Below are 27,789 nucleotides of genomic sequence, written 5' to 3'. Positions count from 1 at the left end.
AACAGATGTAGAACACAGTACATAGAAATCTAGAAGAGATTTTGATAGTGTCCATATTGTCTATAGGGATGAGCACAGGAATAGAAATCTGGGACCCCAATTCTAATTCCAACTCTGCCACTGACACTATATAGAAGCAGTATCAATTTAAATGCAGATACCCTAGATCCCCATTTTCAAGCAACTATTATAAGACACAAAGCCAAAAGTACGAAGCCACTCAAATTCATGGATCTGGTATATGACTACTTTGAAAAGCATTACTGTTTCTTTAAAAAAAAAAAGCTGTTTGATTTTTACGACAAAGAAAATAAGACCTTTTCTATTGTTAGGCAATAGAAACAAGCTGACAAAGGAGAGTGTGGAATTCCACTTAATGGAAATATTCAAGGCTAGATCAAACACCCATCTATTAGGGAAGGCTTATGAATAATAAAGTCTATCCTGTATACAGCAGTGGGATAGACCCAATGTCCCATTAGCAGAACCACACAAGTGTTCTATTCCCCTCCCTAAGGCAAAACATAACAGGGACAAACTATCCTAAAAACCCTGGGTTTCTGAGGCAAACACCTCTTAAGATGAAGAGCCTGTCGATACTTATAGTGTTGCACCGATGTAGCTGCGCCACTGTAGCACTTAGTGAAGACGCTATCCATCTGACGAAAGAGCTTCTCCCATCGGTGTAGGTACTCTCTCTCTCTGAGATGCAGTAGTTATGTCGACAGGAGAAGCCCACCCGTTGACATAGTACTGTCTACACAGGGGGGTTAGATCGGTAGAATTACGTCGCTCACCCCTGAGCCATGTAGTTATACTGACATAAGTTTGTAGTGTAGACCAGGGTGAAACAATGTGGCTATGCTAAGAACAAAGAGTGTGGCCTTCAGGACAGGATGGGTCAGATTCTGAGCTGTGCTGCCAAGAGATGCAGCACAGAAAGCACATCTCAGGGAGACAGAGGCAACAGTGCTTTAAATCACTTGTGTGCACTCTTGATTCTGGGATGGAAACAGCCCTCAGCATAACTAAAGCAGACTGGGAGGCGGCTGCAAGTTATGACAGCCTCTCTGGTACTGCAACACAAGCCAGAATGACCACAGCGTTGTGCACTATGGACCCTTCCAACCATGGCTGTTCCCCCAGCATGCCCCTGTGCTTGTGAGGGGGCCAGCGCAGGGTGGACTATGGTAGCCTGCACTGGGGGAATTCTCCCCTGCCCTCTTGTGGGCTTCTTTATCCAGTGATGCCAGACCGGGGGACAAAATCCCTCACAGCATCTTATATTTGATCTGTTTTAAGTGTGGATCTATACCTACAGGTCTCAGGCCTTCCATACAGAAGGACATCCATCTACACTGCTCCCTCATGTCCCACTCGCTGGAAGCATGGCCCACTGAAATGTCTTGCTGATGGCTATATGTTACCCCCTCTGAAAAACGAGTTAGCTAGCTTTGGAAGAGAAAATGCCACATTCAGTAGCTGCTTTATAGCTCCTCTACATGCTCCAGAACTCACAGAGCCCATGTGATTTTTGTGCACAGAGGCTTCTCCAAGAGTGAGGTAATGAATGAGAAGTTGGCTCCACTTCCACCTTTAGGGACCTTTAAGTCCTTTCTCCTGCATTTTTGCTGCCTCTGTGCTGTGCAGCAGCAGGGGAACATACGGCCTCAAATGACAATTATCTTCTGCGAACAAGGCAATTAGAAATGTAAATCAACCAGAATCCTACTTTCATGCAGACTTTTAATACTAATATAATTAGCTCTGTCACCCATTTTGAAAATGTAGTGTAGTGAAGACCTGGTGAACAGACATCACTAACGCCGGGAAACAGTAACCGTTTACACTTTATTATTTAACTTTATGCTTCAGGCTGTCCATTTCAAATGAATCACAGTGAGCTCCTTAACTGACTCTAGGGGACACAGCAAAGATTTGCAAAGCTCTTACTACTTTCAGGTTATTTAAATGGAGCAAAAGCTGTTATAAGGAATTAATATCTAACAGTCATTTACGTAGCCACACACAAGAAGTTACTTTGATGGATATATAATGCTGAACACAGTGTTTGTTACCTGTTGCTGGAGAATTACAACAAATAGGCTTTGGATCAGGCCCCAAAATTCACAGTTGTTTCACACAAAACATAGGAAGGCATAGTGGAGCTGACTAAAACACCAGTGTAAAGTGTTTATTTCAGTACACAATCCATCTCTTATAAGTGCCTTATGCTTCAACTACAAGAAAAGGGACACTGCTCTCCCCTCATATAATGAATTCTTTGTAAATTTGTGTCATGGAAACTAAAAATTCACAGAATGGCCTTTTCTACAACCAGGGAACTTTCGGGGTGGAAGTCCCACTGGTAAAGCTCCCTGCAGACATGGCCTAAGAGGGCTACATTTGTTGTGTATTCCATTCTTGTTTTCTATCTTTATCTCAGTGCCTCTAGTCCAATTGCCCTCCACAGCAGCTACCTACTTAATATGCTGAGCATTATACACAAATTGCCTTCTTTGTATCCTAATTGACACTGGCACTCAGTCCCTCCACCTTTCTGTAGCTGGCAATGTCTTCATACCAATGAGAGTAAAATCAATATATTTCTCACTATCTTATTTTGGGTTTAAATAACCAACTCAGGCTTGAAATCAAACCATCAGGTATAAAACAATCAGCACATTGAATCAATTGCTTTCATATACATAAATTAATCTGAAAGTACAATGGAAAGGCAAACAATACGAATTCAGTACCTGAAGTTGTATTTTTGCATCTTTGCTGACACTTTTTGTTCTCCATCGTCTTGTGACCCGCTTGTCTTTCTTTGCAATATCTACACAGTTAGCCTACATTACACAAATAGTTAAAAGCAACAAAGCACTATAAGTTGACACAGATAGGACAGCAGTTAGTATAGAATCATAATGTTAGACATCAATATATAGGAGAGTAAGGACAGAATACAAACTCTGGTGGTCACTCTGTTGATCTACCTACAAAGTTAGCCACAGGATATTTAAAACAAGACCACTAAGCACTAGAGACAAACATTATACCATAACTAACTGTATATTTAAAAAAATTACCAAGTATATTTTATTTGTCAGAACAAATTATTTAGGGCAAAATCCTGCGTTCTTATTGATTTTTACTGTCATTACTCAGAGAAAACTCCCAGGGTGAAATCCAGGCCCCAGAAAATTCAGTGGCAAAACACCTTTAGGAAACACCCACACTGAGTTTAGATGGGCCTGGATTTCACCCCCACTGAAGTCAACAGGAGTTTTACATGAGCAAGGACTGAATAAAAAAATTAATGAAATCTTCATGATTTAGGGCCTGCTGCTGCTCCGACTGAAATCAGTGGCAGACTCACTCTGATTGGTGGGAACAGAATCAGTCCTCTCAGCTCTCTGTGACTGTCCACATTACTGAGTCAATCATGTAATGTGCTGAGCACCCTGAACTCCCACTTGCCTGGAGTGCTCAGGCACTGATAACGTTCAACATTACTCGGGAGGTGCTTGATACCTTCCAGTTTTGGGTCTCCCATTCCCTTAAATTTCACTGCTACTTAAACATACTGTATACAGCAGTATAACAGCACTCCGCATATTTTTTTATTAAGTTATATTTTTGGCAAAGGACATAGGAGTAATCCCATCTACCTCAAATTAGTAAAAGACCTTATATCAATAAGATGTTTTTCGTGGCGGGTTGGGGGGAGGAAGGAAGAGGGGTTGACACATGTGGTGCAATCATTATTAAATTATCCTGTTAACCAGAGGAGTACTAAAATTCCAGAACATAAAGTAGTCTGATTTAAAATGCAACATCCTTTGCCATACGTAGGAAATGTTTCAAACCCAGAGGCATTTAATGACTAGAGCATCTACAAACCAGCTTGCAAATACATTTTACCTGCATATCTGTGAAGCTCGGTGCCGATTGAGTCCTCTGTAGTATTTCTAAATTTTGAAGAAGCTTACTAAGTTCCACGAGGTTTGATTGGCAGTGTGCAAGATCTAATACATATAAAAAGGAAAATACATTAAGTACTTTGACTGACAGACAGTTTTTACTCTGGTATCATAAACCAGCAGAGAGCACACTTGTCTACACTATAAAACTACAAAGAAATCAAAGACTGGAATTTGCTCCTTCATGCAGTCCAGACTCTATAATAAGGATTATGTACCAATTGGTAACCTCATCTTTCTGCAAAAGGGAGGGGGACAGGCACCAGAGGAGGCAATTAGCCCTCAGACCCACTTGCTGGATCTCTACCCTCTTCTTCTGCCATCAGCATAAAGCCACCATCTTCTATGCCCCAGCAGTTAATAGGATCACTAGGCATTTCTGCAGCTATTACCGCAACCCTGCAAACACTAGTGCATGTGCATAAAAGGAAGTATATGTGTAAGCGTTTGCAGGGTTTGAGGCTTATGTTTTCTCACAACGCTCCAAATTCTGCTTTCTTCCAGTATCTTCATTTGGTATCTGACATACATTACTCAAAGTCTAATAACCTGTTTCACCATTTAGAAAATAGTCCCTAGTGGCTATTATTTTGCCAATCAACTTTATTTGCCACTGAGTTCACTCACTGCATACTTAACTCTGCCAGCCATTTGATTTTCCACTCAGCTAACTTTGCTAGCCATTTGATTCTGTTTAAATAAATAATTTTGGTGGCAAAAAAATAAGACATAGAATAAACCATAATAAAACAAGAGGAATTCCCGTCTTCTTACCAAATTTTATTATATTTCATATTTTTGGAGATGGAGGTGAATGAAACAAGTAAAAAGTGGCAGTATGCCGTGTACATGTATTTAAAGATGAAGAATCTTAATAGATTTACTCCAGTAGTTATGATCATTGTAATTTTCAGACAAACAATGAGACCAGATTTCCAAGCCTGAGTACTATGTTAGGTACCTAAATTCCCATTTAGGCACCTAAATAAGTGGCCCAATTTTGAGTAGTACTGAGCACCTGCTGCTCCAACTGAGGACAATGGAAGCAGGACTGGGCCCTAAAAGGGGAATGGCATTATTTTTTTTAACAATCAAAAATAAAATTTAAAATGTGACATCCAGAAATGTGAAAACAAAGAATATACTCCACCACAATGAACAGTTTTAATTGTTACCAGCTTATTATTTTAATTGCGCCATTTTATATTAACATACAGAAGTATCTTAGCCTTTTTTGTTTACTATTTTTTATAATATATCAATAGTCTCACTTATAAAGAAAGACATGAAAGAGAATGACTGACCTTCTGCACATCTGTCCATCTCCTCGGAATCCTGCAACCAAGCTACTACTTTACTTTGGCCAGTAGTATATGTTGCAGGAAGGCTATTACTACATGGTATGGGGGGTTGCCATGGAAAGCTATTTTGTGTAACCTAAAACAACACAAGAAAATTTAAAATATGTTGGTACGATCCATACTTTGCTGACAGGTCTAATCTTCACACTAACTTTTAAATCAGAAATTAAATTCTATATCTGAATTTAAATGATATATTTGAAACAAACTTTTCAGTCCTTGAGAAGTATCTTTTCAGAACAGCACACTAGAATACCAAACAGGTCCCCTGGAAAAAACAAAACTTCCTGAGCATCAGCTTGAAAAACTGTTTGCTAAGAAGAACATTATCAAACAATAAGGAGCTAAATTAACCCCTGCTGGCTCAGGGTAGTGTAAATTGTTTTAGGGAAGCTTAGCGCTCTAATGGGGTCTCTATAGGAAACCCACTGACGAAAGCTGCCATAGGGATGTGCTGAATCAATGAACCTTTCAGCTACATACCCACAGATGCTTGCTGGCCAGTGTTACCTAATTTGGTGATTTTTCCATGGCTGATTACACCAACTTTATAACCAGAATCCACCACCTCTGTCCACTAGGGAACCCAGTCCGCTGTAAGTATTACACTAACTTCAAGATGAGTTTCCACATAAGAGATGCTGTATACCTTTCCATCTAACACAGCAACATTAGCAGCTGGTGAAGACTCTGTAGTAGAGGCTGAAGGGAATATGTGAAAGCTGGCATCCCTTGGTGATCTTACAATCTCATTCTGACGGTACAATCTGTGGTGGCGCAGTTTTGATACCCATGCATCAAATGAATCCTGGGACTTCACCTAAAAGAAGGGCCATGGTCAATTATCTGTTCATAAAGATATCCTGTTTCCCTCATCCTTTATAGCTACTATTGAAAGCATTTCCCTTGTGAATGAAAAGAGAAGAAAAACTTGTTGCAACACTACTCACTTTCAGGTGGTAGATATGCTCTTCTGTATCAAGGTCTATTCTACGAGCTTTCTTTTTAATTGACATAACTGATAAGCCAACATCAATGCTTCCATGTACCTTGCCCTTCTGAATCTGAAATCAGAAGACATGTTAAGAGACTGGTAACATCAAATGCTTTATTGTTTCTCACTGAAATAATACTGATGTAGTTGTTTCCTGTTTTAGGGAAGATTTTAATGTAAAACAAGAGAAAACAGTACCCATCAGATGGCACACTAGGTTTCTTTTGAGAAAAAGAGTACCCTACTCCCCAAGAAGAGTTCACTCCAGAATCAGTTCCATTAAACAGCCTTGATGACTCACCACAGTGTAACTAAGTTTAAATGATCCATTTTGATTCTGTACAGAATAGACACCAAATTAAAAAGTTAAAAATTACATCCAGCTGATCAGTCAAGGCCCTTCATTAAATACATAACTCTTTAATTAATCTATTCTGTACTTTCATAAAAGTCAGGACAGGCAGAGTTCTGCTCTGGGATAGAACTCGACTAATAACCTATTCTCTGTCCATGTGTGCATTTCCCAATGGGAAAACCAACAGTCAGTCAAAAATGCACAGTGAATCTGAGGGCGGAATTTTGTCTGAAAAATTTGGTTAAATTACAAGAAATGGGAGAGTCCACAGTGTATTACATTTAAAAAAAGCTATAGAACACAGTCTTGACTAAATGCAGAAAGATTATCAATACAATAAACTTGCATAATCTTAATAAAACATGGCTACAAGAGTAAGGGGATAGTTTCATTATAATGGTCACAGATGTAGGCCTAATTTTTTCACCCATCATACTGTAACTGTACATCAGCTACAACAGTAAACCCAAAAATATGGTAAACATATTAGATACCTCTGCTATGGCAAATATCTGATAGAGGGCCAAATCCTGATAGCCTTAATTACACATTTTTTTCATGCCCATGACTGATTTAAATGGGGACACTTGTATGAATTAGGCGAGCTGGATTTGATCATTAGTAGCTTAATAAATCCAGAGGTACCCGATACCATAGATATAAATGAGCAATACAGATAACTACGGAAAACATCTTCCTTTCCCATGTAGGGTACTGGAAACTTCTAGTTTGCACTTGCAGAGTTTCCCTGCCACTCTCCCTTTGGGAGAGAGGTTTTAGGCCTGGAAACTCATATATCGTGATGAATTCATTGGAGGTTAGGTTCATCTGAGCAAAAGCCTCTGCAGTGCCTCCTGCAGCCACCACCCTCGCTCCTCCATGAGCCATTCTTCAAAGGTGTTCCTGGCCACCAGCTCAACCTGCTCTTTTGGGGTAGGTCACTGAGCAAAGTGGAAAGCTATGCAAATTAATGCTGACCCAGTCAACATCAGTTCACCAGGATAGCCCCAGTGAGTTAGTGAAGAGACTATGTTGTGGAACAGCAGTGGTCCCCAGCATTACCCACTCCCACCCTCGGCCCTGCATCTTCTCCATCCATCCTAAATCCATGCAGAGCACACACAGAAGTCTTCCATGGAAGCAGCACTACCCATTTTGAGCCCATCAGCCATGATCTGCTAGTTTGTGCTGCTTTAAGAATCCATAGTGCAATGAGGTTTAATCACATAGCAGGCGAAGCTTTCAATCAAAATTTAAGAATGGCCTTCAGTTTTACTTACATCAATTGGTGACTTTGAATACTTCAACATTCCATTATCCAGGACAAAAAAGCGCTGCAGGAAAAAAAATACAGTTCCTTCTTAGTGATCAAATACAATTTTAACTATGTAAAATCGCATCCATTGAAAGCAAGTTTGTTATCCCATTGCACCTTGCAGTCAAGAGTCTGGAGCCAGAAAAAAGCCTGTAAATGCAGTACTGAACTGACTATTTGCTTTCATTTGTTCTGGCAGCAATTATATTCTAGGCATAACAGAGAGGTCTCTCAGGAATTGCCCTGGGAATGGTTGGTAGCCCAAGATAGCTTCCTGCTCTCTGACTAGTCCAGAGAGTCTATAGGGCTGACGCTCCGGCTTACCATTTTAAAAAGAAAAGGAGTACTTGTGGCACCTTAGAGACTAACAAATTTATCTGAGCATAAGCTTTCGTGAGCTACAGCTCACTTCATCAGATGCATCCGATGAAGTGAGCTGTAGCTCACAAAAGCTTATGCTCAGATAAATTTGTTAGTCTCTAAGGTGCCACAAGTACTCCTTTTCTTTTTGTGGATACAGACTAACACGGCTGCTACTCTGAAACCTGTCATTTTTAAAAAGAAGGTCATTGATTTCTTCAAGCTCTCCATCACTTTCTTCCCACCCACATTAGTCACATTCCACATTAATGGATTTTCTAGCTTCCTCATCCAGGAAAAAGGAAACCCAAAGCTATTCCTAGACCAAAAGGTAGAACCACCTAACTCTGTGGTCCTTTGATCTCCAGCTGGGAAGGGATCCATGCTGAGACTCACTACTCCACCACCATATGTCTCTCCCGCATGACAGAGGATGGGCAGAGAACAATATTCTCTACTCTGAGGGTTTGTCTTTACTAGGATAAAAGATGTGTTGTTAGAATGGATTAGCTAACACATTCTGAAACTGTAGCATTGACGAGGCAGTGGGCTTTATTTTAACCATCTTAGCATGTGTTGAAGGCAGTGTGCTTTCTATTCACTAGACTTTTAAAAGATGTTAACTAACGTGTGCTAACATCACCCCTTTAGATCATAATCTAGAGAAGCCCTAACACATTTTTAAAAACCCTAGTGTAGAGAGGGCAAGTTCTACTTTTAACATGTTAAAACAAATTTTAAAAATACACCTTTTACCTTAGTCTAGACAAGCCCTCTGAGGACACTGAGTAGAGAGGAATGACAAACTTCTTGTGTTGTGATCCTGTTAAATCTAACAACCTGGGCAGGGCCAGTACTTGAACCAGAGACCTCTGTAAGTACCTCATGACAGTGCTGCATGAAGTGATGCTAGTGACTCAGGAGGTGACACCAATGCCTCAACCTGGTATGTAGGGAACTGTGTTGCTGGAGACATTAATTGGAGGAGATGTACAACCAAATTATGGCCAATAAAGACTGCTTGGAATTTTTTGTAAGGATAGAGATGTTAGTAGCAGGTAATTCTGCCTTTCTACATTTCTCCCACACTTTCCACTGGATAAAAGTCTTTTCCCCCCATTTCCTATTCTAAACTGTAGTGCAGTTTTGAATATTGTAGGGAAAAAGCCACATCATTTCACTCCAAAGCATGCTGCATTTGGATACTGGATAAACTAATATACAAATTATACAAAGGAATCTCTTATGTTACCAAAGCATTTTGAGACCCTTCAGGATGAAATATGCTGCATACAGCAAATGTAAACTGTTAGTGTATTATTAGTGCTGTACTGTGTGCTGCAATTACTGTCTTTAGTGAATTTTTCACCATCTCCCAGCACACTGTATTTTTTTTTAGAGACTACACATCATATAGACACTCTGAAAAACAGTTTAATGAAACCAGTTCTTGAATGCAAGTTGAGAATATCATATTTGTATATGATTTGTAAAAATGGGATAAAGATCCAGGGCCAGACTGTGACCCATTTATTCACATTCATAAACAGATATTCACATGAGTAGACCCACTTAAGTCAATATAACTGTTCACCAATATGCGCAAGGGGATGATAATTTGGCCACTGGAAGTGATACAAGGTTAGACTCCCTTAGATTCACTCTCTTGGAGTCCCAGTGAGAAGGCTGCCCCATCAGAGATGTCCTCCAGTGGCAGGCCGCAGCACAACTGGTGTTTCTACCTCAGTTTCCCCTTTCTTCTGGAGTCCCCAGTAACTCAATGCAAGCTTTCCAAGTATGAATAGCCCTTTGTAAGGTTAATTGATTATAGGAGTACCACAGTCATAATCCAGAATTCCCCAGCATAGCCCAAGCAGTACATTCAAATTTGTAGGTCTCTCTGTCTCTCTCTCACTCATACACACACACACACCCCTGCTCTCCCACCCCCGGCTACCTTTCCACCTTCTGCTTTCACCAGCTTGATGTGGCTCCACAGCTCAACTAGGCACTCTGACCTTTTCACCTTCCTTCAGGGGTACCTGCCCTGAAGCTCTCAACCCAGTTCTGCTCTTCGTCTGAGCTCCCTCTCTGGGTTCCAAACTCCCAACGCTCCCTCTCTGAACTCTGGGATCTGGACTTTCTCACCTTTGTGCTATCTCCCATTTATAACACCAAGGGGCAGCCTGGCCTGCCTCATTACATCAAACTAGGTCACAACTAGATTGGAACAGGAGAGCTGAGCCTGATTCCATTTAAGGAGCCAGTTATCCAGTTACAATCCCTTACTAATATATAACGTGGTGCGAAGGAGCCTAAGTTAGTGCATATTGAAGTAGGAGATGCCTTGCTTTATGCTATACATTCTTACATGTTGTTTTTCTTGATAAACTCTTCTCTTCTGGTCCTTTAGCGTCTGAGTTACACCAACATAAACTCCCTTACTTTCAGGTGGTCAAATTCAGGATGATGCGTCAGCACTTAAATATTATGTTTATAGGCACTATTGGGGGGGGGAACCTAAAGAGAACAGGTGTTCAGGATTCAAAGGGACAAATGTGTGGAAGTTACATTTTGGTAACCACAAATGAGACTAAGTCAGTGTAATATATAGTGTGTGGGGAGGAGGAGAAAAATATTACTTACACCCACCATTTTAGACTCACCTATGAATACAGCCCACACTGCTTAGCAAAACCATGGTTAATGCTCTTCCAGAAAAAACTGCGCATAAAAGCAGGTCTTTCTGTTTCTTTCAGCAACATGTATTTTGTACTGGAAAATTACTCTGAGTCAAAGAGAGGCGGGTCAGTCCTTGCAGCACACAGCTTGTTGCTCAAACAAAAAGATGATAATTGTTTTGACATAAATATAGTGACCTAAATCCAATAACAGCAATTTTGGAGCTAATAAAATTAAATACGGGCAGCAATATCTCCAAACTAATTGAAGGAAAGAATGGATTTTGGGCAGGTGGCCTTGCTTTTGTGCATTCATAGTTCCATCTCATAGCTGAACCCAGTCACCAGCCCAGCAAGCAAAAACACCAGAGGGTAGAGTGGGCAGGCAATCAGTGCAACAAAATGAAGGAGCAAGCAGGAGAGGTTTTTTATTTGTTTTTTACATCTCGGTAATAAGAGAACAGCCAAATGAAGCAGTGCAAACAGTGTGAAGTTACAGTGCAAACAAACTACTCATGGTGAACTCAGAGTAAAAATTCATCTTAAGTGAAGTAGGATGAAAAACTCGAATTGTCACAATGCACGGTAATGTGCCAACTGCAATGTTAGCAATAGTGAGCCCTCTGCTCAAACCCTATCCCCTGTGTTTCAACTGAGTAATTAGTCTGGCTCCTGTGGTGGGAGGCCATGGAGTGGAAGCAGCCATGCCACAGAGCTACTTATTCCAGCCTAACGGCTTTTCTTCACTACAGAGGCAAGTCGACCTAAGTTACGCTACTCCAGCTACTTCACTGCGCTGCATCGATGTGAGACGCTCTCCTGTCAACTTCCCTTATTCTTCTTGGAGAGCTGGAGTACCGGGGTCGACTGGAGAGCACTCTGCTGTCAATTTAGTGGGTAGTCACTAGACCCGCTAAATCGATCCCTGCTGAGTCAATTGCAGCAGCGTCAATCTCCCTGTAGAGAAGACTAGCCCTAAGAGACAGAGTCGGCTCCACAGTCCTAGCACTCCTATGCCCCTTTGGGTCTTAGTTCCTCCCTGCCTAGCGTGTGCACACTCCTCGTGTAGCCTCCCCAAACCGTACCCCACCTGGACAGCAATTCTGTTTCATGTGTGGCCAACTACATCCACAGAGGACGGAGTAGAATTTGCCTCATAATAAAGTTCAGTGAAAAGTGAGTTCACCGCTATTAAAAGATTTCACTGCAATACAGAAATGCAGATGTCCTTACTCTGACTGTAAAGGTCAGACTAGCCATACCAGGCAGACATCTATATCAAACTAGTGCCCAAATGCTGCATGGTCTGTGGAATAAGTCTGTCTCTCTTTCCCAAGATTGTGCTGCAAATTCAGGGTTAACCTGTGTTACGCCTTCTTTGGTGCAGGTCAGACGTTCGCATGATCCTTTCTCAGCCAAGAGGTACCCTTGCAAAAGTGTTTTTTATCATCAAAGTCTCGTGACTTGTAACTGAACGGTGGAGTGTCACATGCCCTGTCTCAACCAATGCAATTATTTAACAATGCATGGGCTTAACAACCAAAGATTAAAACACACACAATTAATTGATATTAACTAGCCCCTCCCAACAGACATTTACCTTGTGCCAGCCTTTTAAAGGCCATTTTCTTTTCTTCAGCATGAAACCTTCGTGTTTGTCTGGTTTCTGGACATTAGTCTGGCCTATTTTCAGCCCCTCTATGATTTCCCAGCTGTCAGGTTCCTGGTGGAAAAGTATAAAAATAGTATTTTAAATTTATAATATATATATGATGTAAAACTGTTCATATTATGTGGCCCAGATTTTCAAGTGCTCAGAACACACCATCGGGGACAGACTTTCAAAACTGCTCAGCACCCATTTAGACACCAAAATAAATGGGCAGATTTTCAGAAGTAGGAACTACTGAGTTTTGAGCACTTTTGGAAATCTGGACCTTATTTAGCGAACTACACTGAAGCCGCACTCTTTTAAAAATCTGGCACTATAAGCAGCCAAGAACTTTGTGTTGCAGATTCATACCTGTGTATGGCGGGACTGTGTGTTAAGAGAAGAAATGGCATTTCATATTTATTAATTGTATATTAGTCAGGTAAATTCTGGAAGGGGTAAGCGTACAGTGGGCACACACCAACCAATTTGCAAGCAGAAGGGGAAATGCAAGATGACAGCTGGCTGTCCTAACTCTGACCATCTATTAAAACTGTAGACATTGTTCAACATGCCCTCCCCAATAGGAAATGTAGAAAGGCTTAGCAGATATGGTGGAGTCGTCAGGGGCACAGTCTTCCTGTTAGAATGTTTATACTTCCTGACTCACCAGTGGTCTCTACTTACAACCTGGTATTATTCCTTCTCTTAGAAACAATGGATTGTGTGAAGAACCGTACAAGGCACTCTCGTAGCTAAGTTATGTGTACATATTAACACTATGTTTGCATAGAATAGATCAAACCAGTGGTCCATCCAGTCCAATATCCTCCCTCTGACAATGGCCAAGGCCAAAAGTCTCCAGAAGAAGGTACAAGAAACTCCAAAAGTGGGCAAATTATAGAATAACTTGATCATAGAAGACATTCTTCCTAACCTCTGTCAGTTAGTGCCCTGAAGCATGAGAGTTTACATCCCTTCTAAATTTTAAGGTTTTTTAAAATCCTGTCTGCTGTAACTGTGGATGGTCTCTGTTGTTTTTTATAGAAATGTTTAATCATTTTTTGAATCATGCTAAGAGCTTGACCTCAGTGGTATCTTGTGGTTCAGAGTTCCGCAGGCTCATTGTCCTTTAGGAAAATGTATTTCCTTTTACAGCGTCTCCCATTCAGCTTCATTGCATTATAAGACATTTAAATAGTAGTGTCCAATTTACTTTCTCTATATGATTGACTATTCTATATAACTCCATTATGTCCCCTATAATTTGTATGCCCATGTGAGGGCTCTTTAGTCCACTTTCTCCACACTTAGCAGCCATCAGGAATTACGACTTATATGACTTAAGCCAAAATTATGGCTTAATATGTTGAAGGGGAAGAGAGCAACGAAAGTATAAGGTGCCTATGCAAAACAGTTTTGCCCTTATTTATACCCCTTTGCTGCCACTCGGGTCCACAAAAGTCTGCTCTAGTTTAAAATGCTACTTGTGCCTGCATAATAATGTGCTCACTAATACTATTTCTCATGGCTTCACATCAGCGTTTCTCAACTGGTATGTCGCAACCTCTGGGGGAGACACAAAAGGCAACTGGGGGGTTGTGAGGCACTGAAAAATGTATTACAACTTAAAGCAAAGAAAACCCCACTCTCATCCTCCCCCTCCCACGCCACCCCTGCATACCCTCAACCTTCAAGATCAAGTATTCGGTCTACCTCTTGAAACACACAAAAAAAATTATATTAGATAAGCTTATTTTTACCACAGATGCTTACTTTCATAGTAACCATAAGGGGATCACAAAATTTTTTTATTTGGGAAAGGGGTTGCTAGAAACACCTGTCTAAACAATAAAGTAATAACTATATCAAATGCCCATGCAAATGCATAGACAATTTAGTGTTGTCTCCAGAAGCCCTAACTCACACTTTCCCAGTGTTCTCTCTTCTTGCATGTATGTATCATGGTTTTGAAGACCACCAGGTTTATTTTGACTTCACCTTATTTTAAGATGATTATTTCTTTCTCCCTGGTGTAGAAGAGCTTATTACATGTGTAAAAAGTCTTCCCTAATAAAAAATACTAACACCTGAGGGGGGGAAATTTAAACTAATTAGCCCCATGAGGTAAGTACAGAATCTCTCTCTATAGCTTTATGTCTACTGATCCCCACCTCATTGATTTCTCCTTCACAAGCTTAGCTGCAGGGAAAGGTCTTTGATCTGCAAGGTAGCACTGGCATTAAATACTTTTCAACAAGAACTCATACATATATTAATTTAAACAAATGGTCAGAGACTGGCAAATAAAAAGGGCCAGATTATTCAGTGTAATGCTCTGCTTTGTGCTTCACCAATGCCATAATCTGATCCTAAAGCCATCTTGACTCACTGAGAGTCACGCCAGTGTACGTGTGATTCTCCAATGATATATACGCAACACAGGGATTCTTCCATCACTCCCCCTTTCTGCTGCTAGAAGAGCAAGACAAAGGGGCATGGGCTGATTGAAAGGTGATATGGGGAAAATGGGAAATGATTGCCTAGGAAGGAGTACTGTGGAAAGGGATCTGGGGGTCATATTGGACCACACACTAAATATGAGTCAACAGTGTAACACTGTGGCAATGAAAAGAAAAAAAAGCAAACATCATTCTAGGATGTATTATTAGGAGGAGTGTTGTAAGCAAGACACAAGAAGTAATTCTTTCTCTCTACTCTGCGCTGATTAGGACTCAACTGGAGTATTGTGTCCAGTTCTGGGTACCACATTTCAGGAAAGATGTGGACAAATTGGAGAAAGTCCAGAGAAGAGTACAACAAAAATGATTAAAGGTCCAGAAAACATGACCTATGAAGGAAGATTGAAAAAATTAGGTTTGTTTAGTCTGGAAAAGAGAAGACTGCGAGGGGACAGGATAAGTTTTCAAGTACATAAAAGGTTGTTACAAGGAGGAGGGAGAAAAATTGTTCTTGTTAACCTCTGAGGATAGGACAAGGAGGAATGGGCTTAAATTGCTGCAAGGGCGAGTTAGGTTGGACATTAGGAAAAACTTCCTCACTCTCAGGGTGGTTAAGCACTGAAATAAATTGCCTAGGGAGGTTGTGGAATCTCCATTATCAGAGACTTTTAAGAGCAGGTGAGACAAACACCTGTCAGGGATGGTCTAGGTAATACCTTGTCCTGCCATGAGTGCAGGGGGCTGGACAAGCTGACCTCTCGAGGTGCCTTCCAGTCCCATGCTTCTATGATATGGCTGGGACACCTTCATCTAACATTGATTCCCAGCTGCATTTTTCGTCCTCTGAGAGTGTCACCATAAGTTACATAATGGACCGGCCCTGCACAGAGCAGCAGCAGGATCTAGGGAATGCACAGGTGAGTGTTATGTAAACAGTTGCATATGATAAAAATTTATTTTTAAAAAACCTAGGAAATTTCATTTTAAAATTAAAAGAACATTTAAGATTGGAAAGTGAAACATTCCAAAGTCAGCAAATGGCAAAGACAAGATTGCCTGTGCAACCTTCACTCTTTTCCTGTGTGTGCGCATATGATCTTTAAGAACATGGTCATATCACTACTCTCCACTGCACCCTGCCTTTACAATACACTTCAAAAAAAATACCAGAGGGGTAGCCATGTTAGTCTGTATCCACAAAGACAACAAGGAGTCTGGGGGGCACCTTAAGGACTAACAGATTTATTTGGGCATAAGCATAAGCTTTCGTGGGTAAAAACCCCACTTCTTCAAATAGCAGTTTTTTATGGAATTAATATGTATTGTTTGTTAAGAGGAGAATTTCTGCCAGATACTTTACATAATAACATAACAGAAGATATGGTCCCAGCCATAAGGATCTTATAATCACTGAACTTTGTGCAGGCAGAGCTCTGCATCTGCATTGACCCTGTTGACTTCCAGGGAGCTCAAGATTCAGACCTAAATGGATGAAACACAAGATGCACTGAGACACCCCACCTCTCAGTTTTTCCCTTTTATCCATATACACACTCTTAGTACCCCTGTGCTTTGCCAACTACCCATCCAGAAAAGGAGTTCTGGATATGACTCTTTCCAGAACCCAGCAATGCTGCTCCAAAGTCAACCAGAGAGGTCTGCGGCAGATCAACCCAAACAAGGTTCTCCCTTCCCTGGGACTGTGTGCTGTTTCCACACCTATCTTAGTCCCCACTGCCCTGGAAAACGTGAATTCAGAGTGAGTCTCTTATCCCCTGCATGTTATGGCATTAATCTACCACCAGATTACAAGCTTCCTTATACTTAAAGCAACTCTTCCCCAAATTGCCCATGTCTCTCTCTTTCACCCCATTGAAAAAGAGAGCTAGGCATCCTGCATTTTCATTAACAACACATGCTTGTTTCTAGGTGCTTCAGGACATTATACTAATTCAAATCTTTCATTTTGTTAGTGTGAACCCTATAAGAAATTTTCTTCTCTGACAGCTAAGGGTATGCTTTACCCTAGTCTCATTTGGGAAACCAGAAGCTGTAGGACTGGAACTGCATCATACTCGACAGCCCACCCACAAAAGCTGCCACAACAAAGTTACTAGTTAAAGCATTTCTTTAAAAAACATGCAAAGTAGGCACACAGAGATCCTCCCTTCCCACACTGACCTTAGACAGAGAGACGGACTCAGTTTCGAGCAATTGCTTGCTTACAGATGAGTCTGCACTTCCAAAAGAAATATTTCGCTCTAATACATGAGCACTCTAAAATAAGAATAAAGAAAACTCAGTGCTCAGTCACAGAACATGTCTGCTGAAAAAACACATTAAATTATGAGCAATGGAGGGTTACACAGTTTACAGGAAACAGAAATATGTGGCACAGTGCCCTGACTGGCTAAAATGAGTACCAAACGCTTGCATGCATAACAGCACAACATGATCTTTTTGAGTGATCCATTGCTGTATTACAATTCCTCGGCATGCTTTTTTCTTTCAGTGTAACCATGCAGGTTTCTCTGAAATGCTCTCAAGAAGGAATTAAATCTTACTGATTTCTAAACAAGATGCACTTTTACCCAGCAATGCCTAGAAAATGGTTAAGTGCCAGGAAAGGACAGATGCTGCCTCAGCTGGCTCTCATTTAGAGAGACTTCAAAGTGGAATACATGTTCTTGACTACATGTATTGCATTTTCCGACTAATGCATGAGAAAATTGAGCTGGAAACTTTAACTAATATATTTAGCACTTCAGTAACACTCCACACCTCTAAGGCTCTGTATACATGTGAACTATCTGGTCCTCACAACAACCTTGTGGGGTAGGTATTATCATCCCCTACAAAACAAAACAAATGTCACCAATATCACATTTTGCCCAAAGTTTTTGAAAAGCAAAACATTTAGAAATTCTGTCAAACTTTTTTCTATTTTCCAGCAAAGATTAAAGCCTATATTTGCAGGTAAAAAGCATTTTTTAACTTGGAGGCTGGAGGGGGAGGGGAATAGCCAATTTTTGCCTGTATCAAATGTGTTTAGATTTGTGATTTGTTCCAGGGTGGGATTTTACTATTTCTGTCAATATAAATTGGTAGGAGTAACACCAGAACATGACAGTACTGGCTTTTTTGCACAAAATGTTCTATTCTTGTTTCTACCATGTATAAGTAGTCACCTCTCATTTATACATGAAAAAACTACTACAACAAGAGAATCCTGCAAGAGGGGAAAGAACCCAGGAAAGATATGCTCCAAACTCAAACAAGAGTTACATTTTGTTCTGTTAAATTTGTTTACATGCATTGAAGGTTCAGATTCCACGGACATAAATGAGGGCAGAAGCTGTTAGGGAATAGAAAAATACATACAAGATCAAACCTAAACATAACTAGAAGCTTTAGTACAATGAAATTTTTATTCGCATAACCTTGTGTTCACAATGATCACAACCAAAAAAAAGTACACACAGATGTTCATAGAAACCCACCAAAAACCCTTCCTCCAAAACATATATGAATATGTAAAGTATTAAATAAATGACTTTTTAAAAATATAATATCCAAAAATAGGAGAAAGAGTATGTATTGGGGTAGGACCATCTTTGGGCATAAGAGTACAGCAAGGGGGTAGGAGTCTCTGTAGTTTCTTTGGAAGCCTCAAAGAAAAGAGATCATATTGAGGTATATCCTTTTTATCTTAGTCTTCAGTCCTATTGTGAACACCATAAGAAAAGTCTCCCAGTTCCTCTTCCAGCTGAACAATACCAGTACCTTTAGCGATTCCATTTGCACTCACATTTATTGCCACATTTTTATTGACAGGCTGGCCTGACACCTTTTAGATCCCTGGCCCTCTTCCCTCACCAACAGATGTGGGAGCAGCCCACATATCAAATTCTTGCATACTGTGTTACTAGAAGCGCAACACTGTTCTTTATTTATAATCTAAAAATGTTTCTTGCATGCCAAATTCCTATCTAGAAATTTATCCATCCCCCATCATCACAGTGTCCCTGCGCCTAACAAAAATTACTGAATGTCTTCTTCTAATACCCCTTTGACATTAAGGACTACCCTTCCCAATTTCCAAATTGGAAACTGAGTCCCCAAAATATTAAATGACTTTCCCATGGTCACACAGGGAGTCTGTGGCAGTTAAACAGAAGTCAGATTTCCTAAGTCCCAGTCTAAGCCTTAAGCACAAGATCACCTTTCACCCTCTTTACTACCTGGGTTCTCAAATTTTTTCACAGTGTGGGTCACATCTTGATAGAAAGATTGTCTCATGGGCCTCCACTCTTGTCTTTTACAATTGTATAGACCATCCTCCCATCCACTCAGAATAGCACAGACTACCTCCATTCCCACTTGCAATCACAAAACATCCCCAAGGCAATTAATCACATGAAAAAAATAATAGTTAATGTATTTTCATCTGCTCTTAATGTCATTTAGCAGCTAGAAATGAGAAAGAGATGCAGCATCATGTGACCAGCCACCTCTCCAGGGACCACCAGCAAAAGCTCTGCAGACTGCAAGTGGGAAACTTCTGCTTTACAACATATAGTCCAATGCCAGTGCTCAAACTGAGCTACCAATCTGGGACAAACATTTGTGCATTGTACTTGTAATGCTGGTTCAATGAAAAATCCCACATCACATGCTGAGTAATCTCATGTGCTCACAGGAGTTTAGCACCTTCAAGTTACAAACTCCAGTAAAGAACCCTAATGAAAAATCTGAGATTGTTGAGATTCCGTACACTTTTACATGACATCAGATTTAAAACAATAAACCATAAAACATGGGTCCAGTCATTTAAGGAGGTAGCAACTGTCTTTCTTGACTATAATAATCAAGATGATTTTCCTACTTTCTTAACCGCCAGTTTTGTTTGGCAGGCAAGAATCCTTCCGTTTTGAGATGGAACTTTGCCCACCACAGATGTTCAGAAGGGCTCATTTGGAACAGCCAATGTAGTAGGATGTTGCATAACTGCAATTTCATTTTTGTACAATATTTAGAATGGAGAAACCCAGCAGAACTTTGGCTGCCAGATTTCCAGCAACCCTTTCCATGATCTGTTTTTAACTCAAATGACTCTTTTGCAGCCCTCATCTTTCTAGATCCACTTGGGTTGAGTGGCACATGTATTAGCCAGTAGCACTCTAATGAAGACTAATTTACTCGATTATTTGTTTGGAAACAAGAAAATTAACTCTTTTCAAACAAAATTACCTTCTTTAAATTATTTCAGAAACTGTCCTCTACTTTTCTGTACAGCTCTTCTTTACAGTTATTTTCTGTCATGACTATTATACCTTGACACAAAACAACTACCTCTACTTTGCAATGTGTTGCTGGGATAAAGTCCATGGGGCCATTATTTAGTATGGAATGCTTTTCATTAAGGGAAAACGTTTGTGTGTTATGCTTCCTCAAATTTACAGCTAGAAATTATGCAGATTGTCTGACGTCCTGAAAGATAGAAATATTTGACAAGGGAACACCTTTATTTATTTATTTGCTATCACTCTGGCCCTAAATGTTGTTACTGAATTTTGGTTTAAAATATTAAAAATACAGACAGTTAGAGGAATAGACAGCAACAGTAAACTAAAAAGTAAGGTGAAGAATGAGGAAGGAAGAGGCCAAACAAGACAAGGAAACAACCAAGTTATCGGAATTTGAACCAACAGCATTCATACAACCAAAAAAAAATGTAATCTGTGTTTCTAGGAGCACCAGTTTGCTTGGGACTCTCATCCCCACCTTATCTTGCGGGTGTGAGGAGAATTAATCTAGCCATCATTTAGTCTTGGGCTTCCTCTCACACCACAAAACTTCTCTCAGTTAACTTGAAGTCCTGGGGTGACATCCTGGCCCTGTAGAAGTCAGTGGCAAGATGGGGGCCAGGATTTTACCCCTGGAGTTTAATTGAGCTCTTTCTACAATGCCCATTCCAAACCCTTCACCCTAACTGCAATCCCTCCCTCTACTTTATCCCAGGAATAATTTTCTAATGAAGCTGGGAAAGAGTGAGACTATCACAACTCACCTCATCTGTGATCACAAAGGGGGCTTAAAATACTCCATTCCATTGCACACAGAACCTCTAGCTGAATGAAACCCAACCTACGCCTTCCCCATCACTGCACTTCCCCTCCCTCAAAATTCCAAAGTGCAGCAACAGGAAGGTGAGCTTGTGACAAGCACAGTCCCTAAGGAGGATGAGGGCTAGTGAAGAGTTGATCCTTATGTTTATGGCCCTATCAAATTCACGGCCATGAAAAACGCATCACCGACCAGGAAATCTGCTCTCCCCCCATGAAATCTGGTCTTTTGTGTGCTTTTACGCTATACTATACAGATTTCATGGGAGAGAGCAGCATTTCTCAACTTGGGGGTCCTGACCCAAAAGGGTGTTGCAGGGGAGGTCACAAGGTTGTTGTAGGCATGGTCGCAGTATTATCACCCTTACTTCTGCGCTGACTTCAGAGCTGGGCAGCTGGAGAGCGGCAGGTGTTGGCCAGACACCCAGCTCTCAAGGCAGTGCCACCACCAGCAGCCGTGCAGAAGTAAGGGTGGCAATACCATACCATGTCAACCTTACTTCTGAGCTCCTCCTTCAGACCTGGGTGGCCGGAGAGGGGCAGCTGCTGATTGGGGGCTCAGCTCTGCAGGCGTCAGAACTCCTACAATTACACCACCATGAAATTTCAGATTTAAATAGCTGAAATTATGAAATTTGCTATTTTTAAAATCCTATGACCGTGAAATTGACCAAAATGGACCGTGAATTTGGTAGGGCCCTACTTATGTTGCGTCTTCACTACCTTTATACAGCGAAAAGCTGCTTATCTGCTCTGGAGAATAAGGCTGGAAAAATGTATTTTATATGGTCCCTTTAATCTTATAAAACTTTGTTTCTGTGTTGGTGTTCAATGATCTGAGAATATCCTCACCATCAAAGTGAATGCCTGCATGTTCCTATGCTAACCTGCCTCAAATCAGAGGGATGAGGGAAATCTCCTAGATAATGAAAGTAACTGTAGATGACTTAATGAATCTTATTCACAGAAGGCACAGATTTGATTTTCAAAGTGATGTTTCATGGGGAGGGAGGCAGGAAATGCAAAGTAGAATAAATCTGGCATTGTGTTTTCTTCCCAGTTTTGCTGCTTAATTATTTTACACAATTAATTATTTTAATTAAATTTACGTAATTGGGGGTGGGGGAGGGAGAAAGAGCTCTGCAAAGCAACTACCACTCACACTGCCCTACAGGCTCAGGAATTCTCCATTTAGCACAGAAACATACATAAGAATCAGCTGCTGGCTAATTAATGGAGCAGAGGCAACAGTCACTTTCTGTCTCTTCACAGCACTGCCATCTTCAGTGGCAATGGTCTGAATAAAACAGAACCTGTAATCCTTGGGAGCTGCACACATAGGAAGTGGGAAAGATATTGTCTGAATCGAGAGGTATGAAATAGGAAGGTATTTACTCCCTTATCTCCAGAAGACTAATTTGTGCCTGTTTTACTAGCTTTGATGCATTGTCCGGCTATGTTGAAAGACGGTCAGGAGACCTGGATGTGGTTTAATTAGGTTGCAAACTTTCTTCTTAATTGTCTGGAAGAACCCAGGCCATTAAAGGTGTACAGTGCAGGTACTTCCCATAATCATTTCAATAATATCCAGGGGATTCTGTCAGCCCTCCCCCTTATCCATCCTAGTCTCCAGCCAACCCACTGCTGGGACCTCACCATCCCCCCCTTTAATGAGGGTTGAGAGGAAGCTGGAGCGGGGGGGGCACACTGGCTCCCTGCCATACCAGTCAAAGGAGTCCTGAAATCCCTGTTTCCGCTCCTTTTAAATAATATCTCCTTTAAATCCTTTACCAATCCACTTTATCTGACCACTGTATCCCTTCCTTATGGAGTACCTGCACTGGACATCCTCTCCACATTTACATTAATAAGTTGTGACACCATTGCGCTAACTCCCATTTCATGTTCATCCCAACTAAGCCCTCCCCCACAAACCCATTGTGGGGAAGGTGGAAAAAAACCCACTTCACCTTGGCCAATCTGGCGGTGAGGGGAAAATTCCTTCCCAGGTTCCTCTGCCCCCACGCAACACCCACAGCATATCTTGACAAAACCTGTATTTCACCACTTCCATGGGTGGGAGAGTGGATGCTGCTCCGCCTGGTCCAAGTAAAAGAGTGCTTTTCCTGCACTGCCATGGACCTATATAGTCCCTCCTCTCTTCTGGTTACCTGGAAGGGATGGCTCAGCATCCCTACATTGACCTGGTCTGCAGCTGCAGCAGAAAATCACTCTGAAGCTCTCTGGCCCCTAAAGGGGCACACAACTTTTCCAACAAGCAAGAAAACAGCTCACACGGCTTCATGTGTGGTGAGATCATTGGTACTGTTGGTGTAATCCAGTGACCCATGGATGTTATCCATGGAGATTTTTCCTAGCACCAGGGGTTTCATCCTCTGGGAGAGTTTAAACAGTTTCAAGATATCTAAAAAAACACATATTATTGCAGTCATATGAGGGACAGCAGTAAGAATATGAGAAGAAATAAATACAATTGCAGGTATAGTGACTCTAACCTTTCTTTTAATTAGAGATATTATATAAACTGAGTTTATCTGCATTGTTTCATCTGCAATAATAATATCTGTAAACAGAACAACCTTGAGATATGCTTCCCAGTTCTTATGCTGATTCCCATTTTCCTCTGCTTTCTTTTTGCTGATGTTGGAATAGAGAGAGAGAATCCTGAAAGTTATTTCAGGGGAAGGTTGAGTAGGAAGAAATGTAAGTGCATCTCCATCAATTTATTCCTCCTCCTACTCCTTTGTATTCTCTGGCAATCTCCCTTTTTTGTTATGATTAAATTACTGTCCCATTCATATCGCCATTCACCTCTACTGACCCTGTATTCTCTGTCTCCATACCCACTGCGTACAGTCTGGGTCATCAACCACCACACAAAGGAATAACAATCCCAAATATCTTTATGGCTAACACATGCAAAGTTCTTTAGACCATTTCTTCTTCTGTTAGCACATGCTGGTCTTGTAAAGTAACGTGCTGAGCAGCAAAACTGCCACCCGTAAACATTTTCTCCTTGTCACCTTTTCACTACAAGATAAATCTGTCTCCAGCCACATTTCTGTAGCACAACAGTAATATCCAGATATGTGTTTCGATGTCTGTTCCTCAGGAGATGTTCTATAATACTACTTGTATTCCAGAAATGTCAAGCATATGTTCGTTCAAGTATCAACTATCTGCCCTTTATGGAAGTCTGGTTCTGTATTATATGTGCCACTTTACTAGTGATGCGACTGCGTGCAAGGGAGAAAGAGTACATGGCTTTAAAAGTACTTTTCTCAGATGAACTTTTAATAGGAGTAAGAGCTTTCACCTCTGGATAAAGGTTTAGAGAGAAATATCAGCAGAACTAGATAAAGCAAAAGCTACAACAAAGAACTAGCCTCAGCAAAAGGAACATTCCCTTATTAGTGTTAATAGTTTGTTTGGGATGATTTCCAGGTAAGAGAGAATCTGATCCTCTGATGACAATTTTCTTTTTCTGTGGTCCAGATGTGATATGTTTAACTCAAAACAAAGCAAACAAATAAGCTGGCAAACACTGAATGAGAATTCAAATGATGGTATATGACAGGAAGTTTGATGATGATTACAGGCTCATTACAATAAAAGGATGGATAGTGCTTTTCTTAATAGTCTTGAGCTGGAAATTCACTCCATTAATGTTGATGAATTGAAGGGGGTAGGGGAAGAGAAATAAAATCCCATACATGAAAGAAAAATATTGCTTGATGTGCTAATTCAGTCGTTAATGAATGAATTTTAAAAATGTGGGAGGGCCAAAATCTCATATTTTGTTTTGAGATTCAGTTTTGCTAGCAGTTCAGCCACTTCATTCTTTGGTTCCCTCAAAATCCCTGAATGAACACACTATTTTTTCAGTGACATATTGCTATTTAAGTTATTTGTTTTAAGACCCGAGTCTCTGACAGTGCTTCAGCTTTATTATCAGTATAGAGAAGACAAAATGGAAGAGAACTATATGTCACAGTAATAATAATACGTAGCACTTAGAAGCACTGTCCATCTGAGACTCTCAAAGCTATCAGCAATTAGTGAACATGCTTGTTTCTTCTCATCTTTTTTAAAAAGGGATACATTTTATTAAAGGATGTCAGTCAATAATAACCTTAGACTGCCTCTTCACGTAGAAAATATTACTTTGTACTGCTTTATAATCTCCTGTGATAAACACTGCTCTTAAGGCACACTTTATAAATAGGTAAATAGCATGTAGACCAAACAGTTTATATTGCCACTGCTTATGAGGCAGAAATCTATAATGAATTCACAAAAAATGTCTTCTGTACCTGCATCTCTTTTTATGACTGAATAGTAAGTTAAGAATTTTTGCAAATCCCAATATAATACAAAATATCACACTGTACTGTGTATATGTCCAAACTTTTATTCCAAGTCTCCTGGAAGGGAACTAAAATGCAGTACATTTTAAATGTTTTAAAAACAAAACAAGGAACATACTATTCAAATTAGAAGCCAAAGACTCACTTAACAGGTAGCAGAAATCACAAAAGAAACTCAACCATCAAATTAATGGGAAAGATGACCTGTGGTAGTGTTCCCTAAGAAAATGTGGAAAGTAGAGAGAGTGAATCCAATAACTATATCTTAGAATAGCCACACAGAAAAAGTTTATTGAACATCAAGGCAACTAGAAAAATCAGTAACAAATAAGCTAACATTCCGCACCTGTTATACATCTATCAACTCTCCTGCCCACTCCAATGGTCACAAATGCCAACTCCTCTTTCCTTCTCCCTCACTGCCAGCAGCAATCACTCTCTTAGCAGTTTTTACTTTTTTCTCTGCAAGCCATCCCCCACTTATTTCCTTGTTGTACTATCATCCCACAAAACATTTGGGCCACTCAGTTCTCTCTTATCTAATCACCTCTAATCTAATCTAACATTCATTTGTTGTCCTATGTCCCCAACCCATATGTCAATACCTACCACTTTCTACCTAGCTCTACCAGTTTGCTCCACTTCTAATCGCATCGTTTCTCCTTCTGCACCTCCCATCACCCTGGTACATGGATAAGCCATGTAAACTCATTTATACAGTATTTGGTGGCACCCCGCAAGACATCTGTGAAAAACTGGAGCTCATTATCCACTGGGACATATGGAAAGCACAGTTTACTATACGACCCTCTGGATGGCTTGTGAAAAAACACTTTCACATGTTGATCCACATTTGCAGGGTACTGATGACTCACAAGGTCTATTCTGAATGTGTAATTTCTTATTCCAGCCCCAGCCCAAGTGCTATGGGGAGTGTGACAAATTAAAACAACAGGTGAATCCAGTCCTGCCTTCAGACCTGACACCTCATTCTCCACTAATCCTCCTATAATTGGGCACTCTCTCCTCTCCCACTCATGCCTCTATGAGCTCTCTCATCTTCACTACGCAGAGATGTGCTGCCCTGTTCTAACATCAATTGCAATCTGCTTTCCTATTCTTCCCCCATGTGAGCAAAGCACTAAGCATGTGCTTAAAGTAAAGCATGTCAGTAATCCTTTTGATGTTCAGTGGGATTACTCACATGCTTAAGGTTAAGCATATGTTTAAGTCCTTTGCTGGATCGAGGACTAAATCATCACTCTCTGAGTCAGTCGCATCTGCAATACACCTCTCCCTATCACACAAACTAGATATTACTCTCTTCTGGAAAAAAAAGAACTTCACTTGGTCCTTCCTCACTTGCTAAATGACCATCCTGTCTCCAATCTCTTTATTCAACAAGATTCCAGAGAAATTTGTTTCCTTTCACTTCAAAACCAACTCTCCCAGTAAAATCTCCTTGAAAGTTTTCTGTCTGCCTGTGCTCCTTCAAGAGTAATAAGATTGTCTTTCTACAGGTAGTTAGTAACTACTGTAATTCCTTACCAACCACAGATCTTCTCTCATCTCAGTATGGCTTTCAATTATACCAGTCATTATATCATTCTCCACCAGGAAGCCACTGTCCTTGTGACTCTTCTATTGGTCTGAATACTCTAATCATCACTTTCATTTCTGGTGAAGACTTGTATACTTCCCCCCTCATCCGTTCCACTATGACGTGTCTTCTCTTTCCATGTTCTCACTCCATGACATTTGATTGCTAACGTCAAATCTGAACAACACTTCTGCTTGGACAATATCCAGTTTGTCTTCCTCATCTCACTTACTGACCCTCTATTGCTCATCTCTCAGCTTTAGGCTACACTGTAATACCCTACTACAGAATACATCAGGGAGTTATAGATAAGTCAACTTAACTTCAATACCCAGAAAGATAATGGAGCAAATAATTAAGCAATCAATTTGCAAACACCTAGACAATAATAAGGTGATAAGTAGCAGTCAGCATGGTTTTGTCAAGAACAAATCAGGTCAAATCAACCTAATAGCTTTCTTTGGCAGGGTAACAAGCCTTATGGGTGGGAGGAAGCAGTAAATGTGGTATA

General features: G+C 40.6%; 1 protein-coding gene across 11 annotated transcripts in view; it reads right to left on the bottom strand.

Annotated features, from left to right (window-relative positions):
* The window catches only part of OSBPL6 (oxysterol binding protein like 6), a 199,747-nt gene that overhangs the window by 68,266 nt on the left and 103,692 nt on the right, over positions 1 to 27,789 (bottom strand). For 6 of the 11 annotated variants that reach the window (XM_048869606.2, XM_048869605.2, XM_048869610.2 and 3 more), the window contains 8 exons: positions 17,347 to 17,442; positions 12,653 to 12,775; positions 7,977 to 8,030; positions 6,298 to 6,411; positions 5,997 to 6,167; positions 5,291 to 5,423; positions 3,928 to 4,031; positions 2,760 to 2,852 (listed from right to left, as the gene is read on the bottom strand). In XM_048869606.2, the coding sequence (XP_048725563.1) occupies positions 2,760 to 2,852; positions 3,928 to 4,031; positions 5,291 to 5,423; positions 5,997 to 6,167; positions 6,298 to 6,411; positions 7,977 to 8,030; positions 12,653 to 12,775; positions 17,347 to 17,442 (888 nt within the window). The remainder of the gene's footprint in view (positions 1 to 2,759; positions 2,853 to 3,927; positions 4,032 to 5,290; positions 5,424 to 5,996; positions 6,168 to 6,297; positions 6,412 to 7,976; positions 8,031 to 12,652; positions 12,776 to 17,346; positions 17,443 to 27,789) is intronic. The other 5 variants (XM_075117982.1, XM_048869612.2, XM_048869615.2 and 2 more) reach the window with 3 other exon arrangements.

This window comes from Caretta caretta, chromosome 11 (assembly GCF_965140235.1).
Source record: "Caretta caretta isolate rCarCar2 chromosome 11, rCarCar1.hap1, whole genome shotgun sequence".
NCBI classification, from domain to species: domain Eukaryota; kingdom Metazoa; phylum Chordata; order Testudines; family Cheloniidae; genus Caretta; species Caretta caretta.
This window is presented reverse-complemented; position numbering and strand designations above follow the sequence as displayed.